Source organism: Apostichopus japonicus, chromosome 23, assembly GCF_037975245.1.
Source record: "Apostichopus japonicus isolate 1M-3 chromosome 23, ASM3797524v1, whole genome shotgun sequence".
Lineage (NCBI taxonomy): Eukaryota > Metazoa > Echinodermata > Holothuroidea > Aspidochirotida > Stichopodidae > Apostichopus > Apostichopus japonicus.
In genome coordinates this window covers 10,532,924-10,547,836 of record NC_092583.1, presented here as the reverse complement: position 1 = coordinate 10,547,836, position 14,913 = coordinate 10,532,924, and the positions used below count along the sequence as shown (strand labels likewise).

Genomic DNA, 14,913 nt, shown 5'->3' with positions numbered 1-14,913 from the left:
TAGATACACAGATACATAGATACATAGATAGGTACATAGATACATAGATAGGTACATAGATACATAGATAGGTACATAGATACATAGATACGTACATAGATATGTACATAGACAGGTACATAGATAGGTACATAGATAGGTACATAGATAGGTACATAGATAGGTATATAGATAGATAGGTACATAGATACATACAATATTTTATAATTATTAACAACCAATTTGATTCAAAGGGCAAATCTGAAGTGAAGGTGAGATGTTCTCAAGTTAGCTCCGCCCTCATAGAGGTCATTCATGAAAAGAACAAGAAGGCCAAGCACTGAAAATTTTATTGTTTCGAAAGGGTTCATTTTATCACTTCAATTCAATTTCTTACCTTCTTTAAGATAGATTTTGATAATCTCGTGAGTATAAACATCTCCCAGGGATGTATGAAACCTGCGTAATATATCCAGGCTAGCTCTAATATACATGCCAATCGTTTATGTCATCATGGGAAAGGAAGTAACTGTTAAAACTTAGATAAGAACGAAAGCGTTTATAAATAATTGAGCACTTTGAATGTTATCGACCAAATATGGAATGAGTTATAACCGTTACTATTGTTTGTCTTGATGAATAGAAAGTGTTCACGGGTTGTGTAGAACAACATCTCTTGTTAAAGAGTCATTGTCACACTTTCGTTGAGGCGGTTGTTCGGATTAGTTTTTGAACAGCCTTTTTCATTGTTTGCATTGTGCTGAAACTATATTTATAGTTTGGTCTACGAAAAACAAACAAGTGTCAACTACCGCACATACCATTAAAGAAGAAAACAGGTATGAATTTCTATGCGCTCTCAATACACCGTTGGCAATATATGCCTCTCTGCACAACACTATTCGAAACTCTCAGGCTTGTTTAATTTAGATAGCATCACAAATGGTTTCAAAGGTTGACTATGGGTTTTAGTAAATGTCATAATCTGGTCTTATTTTGCATGTATTGTGACTTTGAGTGCAAATGTATACTGCTTTTGATGCACTGCTAGCTAGCATCACACACTTCTCATCACCACTTCGTTTGCAATCTTCATAAATATATTTAAACAATTTTCATCAATATTTTCATATTTGTAAGTTCAATTTCAACGACAACGTTCAAAACAATAGTATATATTTAGGTGGACACGCACTTACTAATCATTTCAGAATGATAGCTTCCTTTACTAATATAATATATGTCTTTATCTGAGATGCCAGTGGTCACCTGATATTGGTCATTTCGCCCTTCCACTTCAGAATTTGCTGTAAAAATATTTCAAACATCATTGAACATAATTCTCTCCTCACCTTATTTTTTTATAGACTTGCCGAAAATGAAGATAAATACAGCAGACGATTTGCTTGCAAAATCTGTCATTTTTGTGATTGCGATTGAGGCCGTTCTATGCGTGGTTGAAGGCTCCACTGGATTCAGAAGTTCATTTATTTTTACAAAAGGTAGTAGGAAGATTTATCATGAAGTTCTTGAGGGGGATACGATTGATCTCATCTGTCAACAACCTATTACTGATGAATGTTATATAGCTGGAGATGACAAAGAATACGTTAGGAATGGATCGTTGATCCCATACTTACCAGATCATATTATCTTTAACAGAAATGACTCGGCTTGTATTTTAACTATTATCAATGTATCACGAGACAATCAAGACAAATTCATTTGTAGATATCCAGTGTTTAAATATTTAATCGTAAAGGTTATATACAGCCCACCAGAAGAGTATCCTCGATGTTTATCCAATTACGAACTTCCTATGTTCTTCAGCGACCAATTACAAGTGCCGTTCGAATTCAACTGTACAACAGAAGAAGGAGACCCAGCTGTTAATATATCTCTCTACGTTCAGACGGACGGTAGACAGAAACAAGTTAATAGCACGGATTTAATAATCACTGAGCGACAGCTTTCAAAATCACGATCATTCTCTACCTACCTGGATTCTTCTTCTAATAATAGCAGCTTGATCTGCAGAGTAATCCAACATTTACCTGCTCCCTATCAGAGCTACAGCAAATCTTGTTCCTTCGGACCATTAGTGATTTTATCGACATTCTCGGTATCGATTAATCCATCTCGCTACACGGTCGACACAAATAAAAGAGAAAATATTACTCTAACCTGTACCAGTAATGTGAGTGGAGTTGAACTAGAATGGACTGATATTCCACTGAAAAGTTGTCAGTATAACATCACTAAGATCAATGATTCATTACAGCTCAAGATATTTGAATATGGATCAAGTATCGATGGATCAATAAATTTTCATTGCAGTGGTTCGTATGGTGGGAGGAACATTTTCAACCATGCCAGTGTTCATTTCGTAATATCACATCATTTCGATCTGTGTCATTTAATGATATTGGCTCTCTCCTGTATTATCATTGTACTAGTAACGTTATTACTTCGCTTGTATTGCCGTCGATGCGTATGTAGATTAGCAACATCATCGTCATCATCATCGCCATCATCATCTCATGCGATTGGCCAATTCCCGAGGTCGAACACTACTTATACAACTACCATACGACCAGAAAGTACACATGTAGGTGAGCATAAGACTAATGAAGACGACCCTCAGGTGTATGCTCACTCTCTAACATTGAATCAAAATACAGAGGAAGAAGCTGCAAAGTATGCTGATATTTCTGAGAACTCTAAGTATAATTATGACAGGCAATTATATCTCGTTCCGAGTCAGATGATGTAACGTTAAAGTACCAGCCTATCAGTGGCTTACAAATGGTACCAATCTGAATGCCCTTAAAGAGATCATTTTTGTGTATGATTACTTGATCTTTTGTAATGGAAATGATAATAGCAATATGGATACTGCGTTTATTTGTTGTGAGTTATGTGGGCTTATGATAAGCCAGTCTCTTTTGACCCTAAATGAGTCTTGACATTCCCACATACGAATGATAATATAAACTGGCTATGTGTGTAATATTGTTCATCTCGTAGTGTCATTATCAGGTGAAGCGTTATTTCTTTCCCCTTGAGTTTCGTCGCTTGGTGAATCTGAAGTCTTGACGCATGGAATAATGCACGTATTTTGTTGTTTTACGCATTTGTATTTAACCAAGTAATAAGCAGAATTGTTTGTATGATGTTATGTTACAATGTGCTAAACTAATTCTTAACTGTTTTTTGTCTTAAGTATCCCCTCAACTGTTAGTCTTTTTAAGTTCACATTAAAAATAAACGTCATTGCCATTAAAAGGTTAATTTAATGCCTATTGAGCGTACAAAAGTTAAATTATTCGTATGTTACTGCATTTAAATGAACAGTGTTTCTATATCAATGGTGACCTATATATCATTAAAAAATTCCTACTATATTAGACGATATCGCACAGAATTACAACGTAATGAAAAATAAAATCAAGCTCATGAGAATGTTTAATCAGTAAATGAATCTAACATCCTTTTGCTCAGTAAATAACAGAAAAATCAAAAGGTAACATGATCGAAACGTAAACGCTTCAAAGGTAACAGGCAACAAACATTAGAGAGCATCGGTTTTCTCATCATAATTTTGGAATGATTTTTGCTCATTTTGAATATTTTTGTCATAGAATTGAAATTTCGTGATATTGATGTACAACATCATATTTCGTGACATCATTTTTGCAAAACCTAAGGCTTTCAATTATCATTTTATAACATCATAGTGTGTTGTTAGGTTATTTTAACTTCCTTGTTCTAGGTAAACTGTACTAAATTAAACGCTTACATTTGGAACAAAGCAGCCACTTTATCTTCCTTGTCATGGATGTGTATAATGAGGGCTATTGCTATTGAAAAACAAAGCCCTCCATTTATTTCAAACACTTGAAATCTATACGACGAAAGCATATTCATCGTAATACTAATTTGAAAGTACACAGGGAGCTTATATTAATATTACTAAGCAACTATGTTTAAATTCATTAGCGTCAATATGTTTAATGACTTTATCATTTAATTTCTACTTTCGGATATTTAACAACGTAAGGTAAATATAACAGAGAATCCAACTCAGTCTGAATAGAAAGATCCAAAGGTTTTACTTCTTTTTTTTTGGCGACCGTGCCATTTTATAGTCTCAGTATCTTTATTACCTTTCAACCATTACACTGTTCGAAAAGACCAGACATGTCCGATTGTTTGTCCAACATGTATCTTTTCGCACAAGTGGTAACAGTTTTAACTTTTACCCAGGGTCTCCTTGACCTTTTGACAATTTACGTTTAAAAGTACACAGTAATATGAAAAATAAAATAGAAATAAGGATCTTGTGGGGTAGGAGGGGATATTAAAACGGGCATTTATAAAGAATGAACACGCAAGCCAACGAACGTTCTCGATTTTACACTCATTCCTTGTTGCTAGACGGTAAGACCCATGTTATTATTTTACTTCTTACCCCTCCATCTCCTTCTTTCATTTTGTAAGGATGATGTATCCGTAGACATTAGGCAATATATTTCAACAACAAAAAATCCCCAGAAAATATAAAATACCATTAGGATGTAAATCTCCAATCTCTTGTAAAACAGTAGTCACATTAATTTCCTCCAATGTACCAGTTATAATCAATATTGTGATAAGAATGCTTGTGTGTTCTTGATTCATTTTCACTTCATCAACTCTAATCCATTTGTTACATTTAAAGCGTTATTCCTAGGAACAATGTTTTTTGAATGCTCAAACTTTTTTTCATCTCTTTGTCAAAACAAAGTCTTAATAGAATTTGCACCATCATTTTTTCCAAACTTTGTGAATTAAAATTTAAAACTTTTATGAGTTCAATGTTGTCATGTCAAATGAGCTGGAGAGGGCTGCGTTTTTTCTTCATCAATTGTATAAATTAGTTATCCAATAACTAAAAATGTATTTCGTTAAAACGTTCATGCTAAATGTTTCATCTCTTTATATAATTAGTTTACAATCTAAACACATTTTTGTACCTACTGCACATGTTGAGCACGTGCTAATTAGAAATATATTATCTCTTTAGCAAAGCACCCTAAGTTATATTTAAGTGCACCCATCTGTTAATGGGAGTTAGCTCTCTGGCAATAGATGGGATCACACACACACACACACACACACACACACAGTGCTTATGTGTTTATTTGTAGTAGCGCGTATCACTTCCTAAATTGACCGCCGGTCAGCGCCTACATAAGAAAAAAAATTAGCGTAGTAATAAAATTCAAAATGACGAAAAAATCAATTTGATAAATAAATGAAAATCCTGGCGAATATCTGTCAGGATGACATCACTGTGATCTACTTTGTAGAGCAATGGAAAATAGTTTACATTCAAACACGGATATCTAGAGATATATGAACAATATATTGTAAAAGTGTGAACAGTTCCTTCGATGAAGAAAGCAATTAATTTTGATGTTGCACACTACATCTTCTGTTCGTTAAAGGATTGGTTCAGGTGTTTGACATGTCTATTTTGCATGAAAGAGCACAAAAAGACAAAAGGAACAGTGAAGAAACTACCATGATAGCATGCTCTGTTAAGGAGATATGACACTTTGAAGATATCAATTTTTTTTTGAAAATGACTGGTGTAGAAAGACTTACTGTGAGCTGGGTGTGATGTCACATCCTCACTTCCTTAACATGTGTGAATATATTTCTTTAAAAATTATTTACATTTTTAACACATTTGAAAATAATATAATCAAAAATTCTTCAGATGTTTAATCTCAAATACTTCCTTTGACAAATATGAGATCTCCTGACATATATTTCGGTTGAAAGTTATAAAATCTCACAAAATATTTAGAAAACAAACAAGGACTTTCCGGAATGTGAGGATGTGACATCACAGCTAGTCAGATTTCAGCATTTCTACACATTCAATCTGATAAAACTTTACACTTGAATATCTCTTTAACCGAAAAAGATATTTGAACAGTTTTTTCACCATTGTGTTTCTGTTATTGTCCTCTTTCATATAACATAAACATGTATGACAATTGGACCAATCCTTTAAGTATAAGAGGACGTCAACGTGTTTTCAAATGAACAAAATATTCACATAGGGATTAATAGTAAATGCCGTGAAGCTTAAAGTTCAATAGTAACTGTGTTCTCTGTGTGCGTCGGGTGAAAAGAACAATGTTGATCATTATCCTTCAACAGCTATATAAACGGGTTCATCGTCTTTCGATTCTTTCTTAACCTCTTGATACAAGCGATTTTCGTCATCACTATCCTTTTTATTCTCGTCGTTGTCGTCCAAGGATTCTCCTTCCACTGTCATCTGCAAGCTGCATCTTTCGGGCCTCACTATGAAAGCAATACATCTCTTAGAAAAGTCTTCCACCTTGTACGTAGTGTTTGAAGAAGTGCCGGACAAACAATCTTCTCCAAAAATAGGTACTAACTTTGTTACTCCGTTCCAACCAGAAGTGAGTTTCCTTACTCTTTCGCTGTCACCGTAAGGATGACGTTTGGTATTCATTATCAGCTGCAGGTACGACTTACATACACACTTATATGAGACAAGAATCATAATGAAGATGCCTACCGCTCCTCCTGATATTGCTGCAATAAGACCAACGGTGAGTGAACCATGTAGATTAGAACCTGAATTAACAACATGTAAATACGCACGACTTCTCCCCTCTTGATTATTAAATGTACCGATGCATTCTATACCAATTGAAATATCTCGTTGGTCGTTCGTTTTCTTTACAAACATTGTCAGAAGTGTCTCGTTCACGTAATATTTGACTTCGGCTGGCAAGTCGTTTGGCACAGACCACTTGAATAATGTTCCTTTACCAACATTGCTGGAACACTGGTAATTGATCGTATCTGGTGCAAAGAGCTCTGCAGACGGCGGTGTTATTATGATTTCAAGAACCTTACCTGCGGTTTGCTGAAATGTACAGAAAGATACAAACGGTGGAGACTTCACAGATGGTGGAAATTCTTGTCTTGCAAAGCACATTGCTGAGGTATTCATCATAGAATCATCAGGAATAAAAGAAACGTGCGCAGCTAGAGTTATTCCATGTTTTTGAATTTTGGTTGAATGAATTACTGCAGAAGAATCGTTAGGTGTGTTCTTAAAGAATAACGTGGATGGAGGGTCCCCGATATCATTCAGAACGCATGTAAAATTAAGTTGTTTATCATCGTTATCACCTAAGTATGCGTACTCAGAAGAGTGCAAACAAACGGGCTTGGTATGCATGTACAACACATTCAATTCAAGACCTTTTAAGTCACTCTGCCTTTGCTTGCAAAGATAGATGCCCTCGTCTCGTCTGCTGATGTTCTGTATAATAAGCATATGATATGTACCACTTGAAGTTCCGATGTTGTAAATGTACTTGGAACTGTTCTCATGTTCTGTCAGCGAGCTGTCGGAAACAATATTTATATCTACTCCACCTAAAACATCCTTAAAGATATAAACAGGGTCATTGGTTTCCACGTCGCACTGTAACTCTACGTTTATTCCTTCCAAAACCGGGAAGATCTCAAATGTTGGACCAACCTGAAACTGCACAGCTTTTTCGGAACATACCTCTCGATAAAGCATGTATATGCTAAAGATGCCGAAGATGTGGGCTTTCATTTTATATTCAGCATCATGTGGCATCAAAATAAGTGGGTACTGCGGAGATTGTTGCAGTCGAAAAGACGGTATGTTTAGGATGGACTCTCAGATAGAGTATAGCGTGTCACGGACGTACACAGAATACAATATAAATCCTGTTGAAGGAAGTTTTAGACAACGAAACCCACGAATTATAGGTTAAGACACAATGAAGAACTATACGTAAATGTCGAACAGTCATGGATGAATAATTGATTTGAAAGCCTTATTTAGCAAACAGATCTGGCCAAAGGGTACTATAGCTCGAAGAACACTATCGATATGATGATGTTAATGTTTACAGCATCGCCATTTAATAGCTTTATATGACACGTATTATTTAATTAACAAAGAGCTAATAACAATTAATATCGCTGTTAGCTGAAACATTTACTTTCTCTATCACTGTTTTAATGGTTAATTATGAAGTATATTATAAACAAACTTCTTAATTTGTCCTGAAGAATGATGGGAAAATGGAGTGAACGAATTCTAATGTATATGAAACTTGTCACGTTTCAATGTTGTTAGTAATCATCATAATAAACTATTCTCACTGTTTATTTATAAAATATATTTCATGAACTTTCGAAGCCTGTTCGTACCCGGCAGAGCACGAAACCCCCAGGCTATAACTGAACCATTTCCCCTCGACTGATGACCGTGCAATCAGTTTGGTAATTCCTGCAGGAATATTGATATGTACAGTTTTTGTGATATAGTAGTTAATTTGTATAATGTGAATGTCATAAGTGTTAAATTGGCGACTTTAACAATCAATTCCTGCTACCGTATACAGTGTTCGACATAACAGCATTTGACGTCGATACGTATATATTGTACCCAAAGTGAACTTTGAAGCAAGCAGTTGTGATGTCATATGGAAGTACACTGACAGTTTTCTCTGATGTTACACTTTGAAATATACATACTATTTCTCCCTGCTTCAAACATTGGCTTCATATTTACGCACTGTGGTCATATATAGGTATATTGTTAATTTTACATCCCCGTAGGCATAGGTGAAACACTAACCAAACCCACCGTCCAAAAAATGAAGAAAAAAATAAAGATACACACAAAATTTACTTCCAGCTATGTGCAACTATGGCTTAACACATGTTATTAGTTATCGATTCTCGACTAGTAACGCTAAATAGAAATGCTTGAAAATCTCACCAGGGTGCCATTATGTGTTTCTCTTAAATCTGTAACAAATACAATGGATTATCCGTTTAACTCCTTATATACCATGTCCCCCCCCCCATATCATTGACCCCTGGGGGAAAATATTTACACATTGTAATTACTTAAAATCTTTTCATTTTTGTCAATAGGGACCCTAGTATTGACAGATAGGTATTGAAATGAGGTTTTAATTTTTAAAAAATTTTTTTATAATTAAGCTAATTAGATATGTAAATATGCAAATGAGGTTATGATACAAACAATGTACTTTTTTGCCCATTTGAAATTATTTTGATGAAATTTGCTGGACTTTTGATAGTTTGATGAGTTCAAGACATGTTATTTCATAAGTAAAATATAATTTGATGTTTGAATGTGAGGAATATGACTGATTTTCCCCCCTCCAAACAAACAAATGTATTCTGTAATACAATGGTAGCCACGCGTAACGGTAAACGGTAAACGCGGATGATGACATCGAACTATAAACATATAGCAAGCCTGAACAAAAAGTAAATATTAGACTTAATCAAGTCTCCAATGGGTGGAAATATTTCCCAATAGGCCTATGACTGGAAAATTAAGAAGACAATTTTGCTACTCACACCAGAACGCACTATAGGCCTATACTGTTCATGAATGCTAAAAATTTGAAACAAATGTCATGATCATTGGTTTTTGGCCTACGTAATATCATTACTTAAAATTTTACAGAAGGCCCTGCTTTTGGCCTTCACATGACGACAAAAATGTATTTCCTGAACAATTACGGTACTTTGGTTTACCACCACTTAAAGGCATTGAAGACTCTCCCCAAACCGCGTTCTGAGAAAAGTTAACTTTCCGTTGCTTGCAAGTGAAGTTTTTTTCTTGTCGCTACAAAGTGCAGACCTTAATGAAACGAGATACCTTGATATCTTTAGCTGGACCTGAGATGTCTACCGCTGCCTATGAACACTGTGTTGTGGGTGTTGACCGTAGCTGCATGTATTGACCGTACACTAGTGTCTAATTACCGACGGTAGCAAGCTGTGTGTGTATTTTCTGGGATCAATGGTGGTGTCTAACACTCCTGTTACACATCATTCTAAACTATGTCAGATTACCGGCATCAGACGTTTGTGTACGCGAGTCTTCACTCCTATAAACGTTATATATATGTCCATAACATTTAAGCAAATTTGGACAAACGCTATAGGAAGAGTATTTTTGCGATTTCTTAAACACGATCGCGTGTATGAAATCTTAACTCAAATAAACCACGTACACAATTTCAGTCAAATCGAATAAATAAATAAAACCCGAAATAGCGTCAATCAAACACGGTGGCAAATAGTGACAGAATTTCGGCAGAATCGCTATAGGTCAGCTGATAGCTTTCAGCTGAGCAATAAATTGGCAACGCGTTACAGGAATTCACCGTGCACAAACTGCACAATACAAACGCCCAATTGAACCATTACCTCAGAAAATTATCTAATGTGATACCCCAACCTCAGATGATAATGTAAAATACACGATGAACATGATCAGGCGCGTATCCAGGGGGGGGGGCCGTTGGGGGCGCACGCCCCCTGTGTAAGGAAAAGAGGAGAGATAAAATGAGAAGAAAAAAGGGAAAAAGAGGGGGAAAAGAGGAAGAGGAGAAGAAGGAAGGGAAAAGAAAAAGAAGAAAGAGAGAAAGGAGGGAACAGAAGAAAAACGCCAAGACACCGGGAAGAGAAAGAGGAACAGTGACATCATTACAGCGCTGATCCCTATTATATACACATGGCCGGGTATCCAGTGACGGATCGAGGATTTCGGAATGGGCGTGCGCCTCACCCGGCCTACCCCATACACCGACAACTCCATTTTTGACGACTTTCCATTTTTCCTCTCTCACTAATTTATCTGTATGTATACTATATATGGTCTATCACGCGTGTGTGTGTATGGACGCCTTAAACAATTGTGCTATGTCGTCGGGGAACATGACGCATTTCGGGAAGGGGGAGATCGCCCCCCCCCCCCCCGGGCATATTTTTTTATGATATCGCTATAATTTCAAAATAGAAAATGCTTAGATGCAACTTACAATGCCTGGGTAGTGCCATTTCCAGCGATCTGGAAGGCATTTTCAGCCAAAATTTTCTTGTACGCTTCGCGCCAACTTATTGTGGCGCTACGCTTAGATAGTTTGCCTAAAGGCTTCGCCCCTCCCTTGGCAAATTCTTCGCTACGCGCCAGTTCGAATTTGTATAGCAAAGAGCAGATATCACATCATATCAGTGCAGCATGAAAATGGCGGCTCCTGAACAGCCTCAAAACTGTCGATATGTGTAGTCAAAGGCGTAGGAGCCAAATTTGATTTGGGGGGCTGTAACGACTTGTCAGAAAAATATAACCTCATTTTTTCGCGCGCGAAGCGCGCGTTCAACATATCAATATCATATACGCAAGCATCGGTTATTACATCGCATACCATCGTATACCGAACGGTCCCTGGAAGTTGCGCAGTATACCTCGGGATGTTAATGTAAACAACGAAATGTCTTATGTAGATGGAGAAAAAGCATGTCAAATTCTCTTTTACATTATTAATGGCGATTTAGTAGGCCAAGCTTAGAACTTTATTTTAATGATCAAGGAGATATTTTATAAAATATTCATTTCCTTTAGCTACATCATTGCAATTTATTTTTCTTTCAGTAGGTGCCCGAAAAATTCACAGTATATTGCCCTAATTTTCAGGGAAAAAATATTTGGTTGGAGGGGCTGCAGCCCCTCCCGCCTCCTACGCCTATGTGTGTATTGCTCGGTTTCGGAAATATCTGGTATTTTTTTATTTCCTTCAACCAAGTTTTATAATAGCCGTTATAACAGGTTGCAATATTTGTACACCAATAAATTAACTGTGTCTGAATTTTCGAAAATTTCCTCATCATACTTCCCTCTACTCGTGTTATTTTGACCGATCTGTTAGGGGTTGAAGGAGGTTTTCTATATTGGTTGTCCATAGATGACATTTTTTGCAACATTATGGGTATGTTTTGAAGGAGTTTATTCACGAGAAATGTGAATTTTCAAATTCTGAACAAATAATGGGCTGAAAACTGGGGCTGTCGGGTATTGTGGGCCGTTACGTAGAATCACCTACAAAAGCAATGATCCACAGGACATGCGATGAGGTCGAACATGATGTGTGACTGGTGACAATCTTCAAAAAAGGTTATGGATGGGGAAAAAAACTATTGGGAAGTACTTGGTTCTTAGGCAAAAGTGTACATCTGGTTTGTCATTTTCAAGTCCGAGAAGTGTCATTTCCGGTGATCTGGGGGGTATAAACACCAGAAATTTTCTTGTACGCTGCTCGCCAACCGATGGTGGCGCTCCGCTTAGATAGTAATTCGCGCCCCCCGGGTAAGAAAATCCTGGATACGTCGGTGCTGAGGGATTAACTTCAGCCATGAATGTTTTAAAATCTGCTTTTCTTGCACATACACAAATACTACTTGACATACTACCTACGCTAACAAGACAATGCGAAAGTCTACTCGAGCTGGATAAAGCTTAAAAAACGTAATATTTAGTGTCAATTTGTCAAGAGATCTTTGTCGATCGATAACTTCTAACTAACTAAGTAACTTCGAGCTAGTATATATCCGGCGCTTAACCAGTATGTTCAAGTGAAAAGTACTTTTGTGTTAAATTCACACTAACATAACAGTTTAATCAATATTGTCGAGATGCTGTGGTCATGGGGGACGGGGGACATGTCCCCGCCCAATATTTTAGGTGGCATAGTTTTTTTGTGGCTATAAGAGCATTTTTTTTTTTATGATATCGCTAGTAATTTCAAAATAGAAAATGCTTAGATGCAACTTACAAGGCCTGGGAAGTGCCATTTCCAGCGATTTGGGAGGCATTTTCGACCAAAGTTTTCTTTTACGCTTCGCACCAACTCATGGTGGCACCACGCTCAGATAGTTTGCCTACAAGCTTCGCCCCTCCCTTGGCAAATTCCTTGTTATGCGCCTGTCTAACCGTGTCACAATTTGTTACTAAATATCACCAAAAAACGACACAGACTTTCACCGAGAGGAGTTTTTACTTATTTTCGAAATGAATTAGCTAGACGGACCATGGGCGCAGATCCTGGTGGGGACAGCGGGACGCGTCCCCACCAACTTTTTCAGTGGTGGGGACATGATATACCGTGTCCCCACCAATTTGTCTTGACCAAACGCTGCATTGCAAATTTCCCTGTATTGAACTTTGTCGCAGTTTGATCCAGCATTGTACAAATGACATGCAGCAGTTCTCACTTTATTACATTTATCCACAGTTGTTAAATTTTGGAAGGAAATCGCATTTGCGGCAGTCTATAATTCGACCCAGATCCATCGTATACAAAAGTCTACTTGGATTATTTGTCCCCTGATTTTTTTTTTCTGCAGACACCCATGTGTTTCCCCCAACTTAAATTTCTAAGCCATGAGATCTCAAATTTAAGGAGGTTTTGGAGCATTATTGGGTCTGGGAAGTGTTATTTCCGGCGATCTGGGAGGTACATTTGCCAAAAAAAAATCTTGTGCGCTACGCGCGAACCAATGGTTGCGCTCCGCGTAGGTAGTATCATAGAACAGATACGCGTCCCCACCATCATCCAAGACTGATCTGCGCCCATGTGACGGATCGCATCCGTAATGAAATTTGGTATATATACAAAATATCACGAAGCGCGCGTATGGAAAGACATTTTAACATTTAATCGGGAATTTCGGATATCTCGAAATAATTTCAGATATCTCAAATTAAATTACAGATATCTCCAATTTATTTAAGATATCTACAAATAATTGCAGATATCTTAAAATCAAATTCAGATATCTCGAAATACCAGAGAATTTCAGATATCTGAAATTGAATTCGAGATATCTGAAATTGAATTCGATATATCTGAAATTGAATTCGAGATATCTGCAATTCTATTTCACATAGGCCTATCTCGAATTCAATTTCAGATATCTGAAATAGATTTCAGATATCTCGAATTCATTTCAGATATCTCGAAATCAATTTCAGATATCTCGAATTCAATTTCAGATATCTCGAATTCAGTTTCAGATATCTGAAATAGAATTTCAGATATCTCGAATTCAATTTTGGATATCTCGAATTCAATTTCAGATATCTGAATTAGAATTTCAGATATCTCGAAATCTATTTTAGATATCTCGAATTCAATTTCAGATATCTGAAATAAGAAACAATTTCAAATATCTAAAATTCCCGATAAAATGTTAAAATGGCTTTCCGTACGCGCGAACAATTTTGGGGATGTAGTTGCTACGCGCCTGCACCCAAGCAAATGTCCCCCCCCCCCCCAATATTTGAAACAGATCGCCGCCCCTGACTGTGTTACCTACTTAACTTGACGACGCATCAAAAACGACACTCAATATGAACAGAAACATTTTTTTATAATTCGTTGTATGAAAACGTTTATTTTTACGCGTTTAGCGATTTTCAGTGTCACTGTATGTTACCCGCACTTTATAACTTCTAGCTGGTGTGCTGCCGAGATATGTATACCGTACCCATTTACCTCCATGGTATACCTTGCCTACGTCAGGTAAGATTATCAGTAGCAACACGTCATTTCCATTCATAACTACTGACGATATTAGTTATGAATGTATTCTTAACAATTCGGCTCACGTTACGCGTTACATCCGTGCTTGGAACTGGATGATTCTGATGAGTATATAGTGTCAATAAATTTGTGTGCACAAACCAACAATCAATTGTGTAGATAATACAGATCCTGATAAGTGCCATTGTAGGCAATCGCGATAATGGGTTGTTCACACTTTCACCGAGGGCAGAAATCAGAGTGGATTCTTGCAAAACACAATTACAATTACACAAAATATAGAATTCGAAGCAAAGAAGACAAGTAACCCAGGAGCTGATCCATGACCCCTCCCCGCCTGCCCTGAACATTTTCTTTTACCTATTTCTTGTTTTTGTTTTGTTTTATACAACCTATAGGAGTATGATGTAATCTTAGCACACACAAA

The 14,913-nt window shown here is 36.8% G+C and overlaps 1 protein-coding gene across 2 annotated transcripts; it reads left to right on the top strand.

Moving 5' to 3' along the window:
* The first annotated feature begins 217 nt into the window (after window positions 1-217).
* LOC139964867 (uncharacterized) lies at window positions 218-4,508 on the top strand. Of its 2 annotated transcripts, none has more exons than XM_071966921.1 (2): window positions 218-933; window positions 1,347-4,508. In XM_071966921.1, exons 1-2 carry the CDS (start codon window positions 831-833, stop codon window positions 2,750-2,752), a joined length of 1,509 nt encoding a protein of 502 aa, XP_071823022.1. In that variant the 5' UTR covers window positions 218-830; the 3' UTR covers window positions 2,753-4,508. The 2 variants fall into 2 exon arrangements, with proteins under 2 accessions (XP_071823022.1, XP_071823023.1); XM_071966922.1 differs by having other exon boundaries at window positions 926-950.
* The last annotated feature ends 10,405 nt before the right edge of the window (window positions 4,509-14,913 follow it).